The 4342-nt window shown below is 40.5% G+C and overlaps 1 protein-coding gene across 1 annotated transcript; it reads left to right on the top strand.

Moving 5' to 3' along the window:
• On the top strand, positions 915-2798 carry LOC107630977 (U-box domain-containing protein 28). The gene has a single exon (XM_016334273.2). It carries the CDS (start codon positions 1191-1193, stop codon positions 2421-2423), a length of 1233 nt encoding a protein of 410 aa, XP_016189759.1. The 5' UTR covers positions 915-1190; the 3' UTR covers positions 2424-2798.

The raw sequence follows: 4342 nt of genomic DNA, 5'->3' as shown, positions 1-4342 counted from the left end.
GAAGAATATTAATATATAATATACCACATTACTTGTTTCTTTTTTTGGGACGGGATACTACAACTACACAGTACACAGTACTTGTTCAAAAGAAATAAATAGTTCTGCAGCTAGTCCATTATGGCAATTGGAAGGGGGCAAAAAAATGTGCTCCTACCCTATATTATGCTTTCGGTGCCATTATGACTCTATATGATATAATGAGTCATCATTTTTCCTTTTAATTCGTACTAACTTTAATTTAATGCTCAAGAGGCTTAGTACCATATCAAGACTGGAGAGACCTTTTAAAAATGGAAGTTTGAAATACAAGTCTATTCTTCGGAATACAAATTGTGTTGGAGAACATGATTTCAGGGTCTTTGAGTAAGAGAGATCCCATAATACAATATTGATATTGATATGGAATACGTAAAAGCAAGAAATCTCAACCATTTTTAACTCTGAAGTTGTCACTGTTAAATAGCATGCATATATATATCCTATCCAATCCAATCCGGTGGCGGGTGTAATCAGTTGCAGGTTGAAGGTTGTCTCTGTCCACGCTTGGACTCCCCAATCTTCCGGATGATGTAATCATCCCGACCGATCGAACCCTTTACTGGGCCCACATTCGCACTCACACTCCTCCCAACCGAAAACAACCAAATTAATCAAATCAACTTAATCACAAATTATAGCTGCTTGCTGTGGTGGTCCCCTCCACCCCCACCCCACGTTCTTTCCCTCATCATACCACCCAAACACCGCTCCCCCGCACGTGTCTCATCTCACCCATTCATCCCACTAACCCAACCATCCAACGGCCCTCATCTCCTCCCCCGCCTCGTCCCCACTCGCTCTTTGACCAAAGACCAAACCAAATATTTTTATTTTTTAGGAAACAAAAGATTACTTACTTATAAAATACAATACCATACCATATGCCCGAGCAAGCAACGAATATTATTCACCTCATAAAAAAAAGCTAAACAAAGAAACAAAAAAATTCAAAGCTAAAAAGTGATCATCTGACGTCACCGTACCTTTGACTCGCACTCGCTCTCTCACATCTTTAAACACCCCTTTCTCTTGTCAGCACCACCTCTTACCACTCTCTCTCTCTCTCTCTCTCTGTTTCCGTTCAGCATACTTCACAGCCTACGTTATTTCTATTTCTCTCGCTCAACTCAAGAGTGTGGCGGTGAACCATGGTGAGAGACGATCTATACATAACGGTTCCGAGCTTCTTCCGGTGCCCTATATCACTGGACGTCATGAAGTCCCCCGTCAGCCTCTGCACCGGCGTTACCTACGACCGCTCCAGCATCCAGCGCTGGCTCGACAACGGCAACAACACCTGCCCCGCCACCATGCAGGTCCTACATACCAAGGAATTCGTTCCCAACCGCACCCTGCAGAGGCTCATCCAGATCTGGTCCGAATCCCTCCGCAACTCTCCTGACTCACCCGACCCTGCCGACTCTCTCCTTTCCAAAGACCAGGTCCTAGCCGCCTTCGCCCACTTGCAGTCCCGCCCCCTCGACCGCCTCGAATCGCTCGCCAAAATCCTCAGTTTCGCGCGAGATTCTGAGGAAAACCGCAAGTATCTTGCGAGAATAGAAGCGTTCCTGCCTGCGCTGGTCGGTTTCCTCCTCAATGTTGACGACGATTTTCAGTTCCTTGAGCAGGTTGTTATGGCGTTGAATCTGATTCTGGATAAAATCGAAGACCGCGAGGCCTTGAAAACCTTGATGCTCAAGAACCAGAGCAGCAGCTGCTTGGATTCTCTGCTCCTCGTTCTGCAACGAGGAAGCACCGATTCGAAGATCTCGTCGGCTAGGGTTTTGCAATCACTCGCCATGGATACGGAATCAAAGCTCTTGATAGGGGAAAAGAAAGGCCTAATTTCCCAAGTGCTCAGGCTAACCGCGCCGGACAAAGATCCAGCGGTGATCGAGAACGCCTTGTCGTGCCTGGTGGCAATCTCCACGGCAAAACGGAATAAGTTTATGCTGGTGCATCTTGGAGCAGTGAAAGCGTTCTCGAAGCTTCTAACGGAATCGAGCGTGAGCGCCTCGGTTGCGGAGAAGGTGCTGAAGCTTCTGGAAACGGTGTCGTCAACGAAGGAAGGGAGAACGGAGATATGCGAGGACAGCACGTGCGTGGCGGCGATACTGAGCAAGGTTCTGAAGGTTTCGAGCGCGGCGACGGAACACGCCGTGACGACTCTGTGGAGCGTGTGCTATCTGTTTCGTGACCAGAAGGCGCAAGAAGCGGTTACGAAGGCTAACGGCTTAACGAAGATTCTGTTACTGATGCAGAGCAATTGTTCGCCTCCTGTGCGCCAAATGTCCGCAGATTTGCTTAAGATTTTTAGAGTAAATTCCAAATCGTGTCTTTCTTGTTATGACACCAAAACTACCCATATCATGCCCTTTTGATGGACAAGAAACAATGAAAAAAAGAAATTGTAAATCACAGGAAATTTTGTTAGTGAATAGAGAAACATGCAAAATGAAAATTCATCTTCAGTTTTTCTCTTTATTTTCTCTTTTCTGGTTCCGTTTCCATAGAAAAATTTAATTACTGTAACACGTTAGCTGCGTCTTGTTCATGTGAAATTCGTTGATTCCTTACAAGTTAGCTGGGATAGTTTGGGTTATGTTAGGGTTGAAAGTGGGTAAACAGAACAAAAATGTCACTGCATCTGAGAGATTATGTATACTTTTTTTACACTTGGTGGATGGTCCACTACACTATGGTCAGCAGAAAATTCGGCCACTTTGTATTAATAATGTAATTCACTTGTGATCGTATCTTTTTTCTCCCCTTTACCAAAAAAGTAGCATTATATGGCAACCAGGGCAGAGGAGTGGGCAGTGGCCCTTCCTCTTTGAATAACTCTACCACCTCCGTACCAATTAACAGTAACTGTTTAATTGAAAGAAATAAATCTTAATTAATGATGGTTAATTGAACCTCAAACAGACCATGTCACAGTTAATCCTAGTTCTCTAGCTGGGTTCTTTGTTCTTGTTTGATATGAAACTACTAAACGTGTTTTGACTAATTACAATATATAATACAGTAGTTTTTTATAATTTGAGTGAAGCCATTAAGTGGAATACAGTGAAGTTTCACACTAAGGCCTTAAGGGATTGAATAATATATAGCGAGATTCCGGAACTATGCAAGGCATGAAGTATATAAGAGGACATGTATTGCAGCACCAGCACATATAAAATAAGGGGAAGAAAGTGCTGCAAAATGCTGAAATGTGATTGCTTTACTTTACTGACCGTGATCATGCGAGCTTTCTCTTTCAAGTTTCAATTAAGTATTGTTTTGTTTGGAAATAAAGAGTTGAAAAGGATGGGAATCCCATAGAAAAAGAAACGGCCTAAAAGAGTGGAGAGAGAGATACATTACAGGTTTGACCACTTCAATCCCTATGCAAAATATTTTGAGAACAGAAAGCTTCATAGGGCCCTAAACAAATGTCCTCCCTCAATTGTGTACACTTAAATTAACTTTGATCCCATAGCTTATATCCTTATTAGTTATTACATAAATTAAGTGATCCATAATCTCGAGAAAAGGACCGCATTTGCTTTCAACCCATGAGCAGGATCTTAATTAGATTAGTACACAAACAAACATTATTCAAAATTTGTTTGTCGTGTGTTGGATTTTCGTGCGTGAGAAGAATGTGGATTATTGGCTGCAAGTAGCAGCAATACCAATGGGAAAATAAAATTAAAAAAAAAAAGTTGGGAACGCATGGTACCATGGTTCCCTCAAGCACTATCTCTCTCTTTTCTTTTTCATGTTCTTGTTGCTTTTTTATATACTATACATGCCACTCTTTTCTCTAGCTCGTGGGATGTATTTGTAATTGTGTGTAATTCCATTACGTAAGGTGGGTTTGCAACGACCTTGTGATATATGAACCAATTTTTGTGTAATTTTTTTACACTATTTTTGTTATTAAAAATGATTAATAAAAAGTGAGAGAAGGAAAAATATATCTCTTAATTTATACCTATTGTGCTAATACGAGTATTTTTAATGTTCAAATCAATATCAATAGTTTAATATATCTTTCAAAGATAAAGTTAAATAAAATAAATAAAAAACATACCTCTTACAAAGTTGAAGTATTTCTTTTAAAATGATAATTAATTACCATTATCTGAATTGTCAGGTTATCGATTTTGGAATAAATATTCGTAATAATAAGTTGATGATTCTATAGTTATCGATTTATAATATTTTAAAAAATTGTGATTAAAGACACAATTTAGTCTCTATCTGTTTTTTTTGAAGGATAAGACGATTTTGGTATAAAAAATAGATACGA

The sequence above is a fragment of the Arachis ipaensis genome, chromosome B03 (genome assembly GCF_000816755.2).
Source record: "Arachis ipaensis cultivar K30076 chromosome B03, Araip1.1, whole genome shotgun sequence".
Taxonomy (NCBI): Eukaryota; Viridiplantae; Streptophyta; class Magnoliopsida; order Fabales; family Fabaceae; genus Arachis; species Arachis ipaensis.
This window is presented reverse-complemented; position numbering and strand designations above follow the sequence as displayed.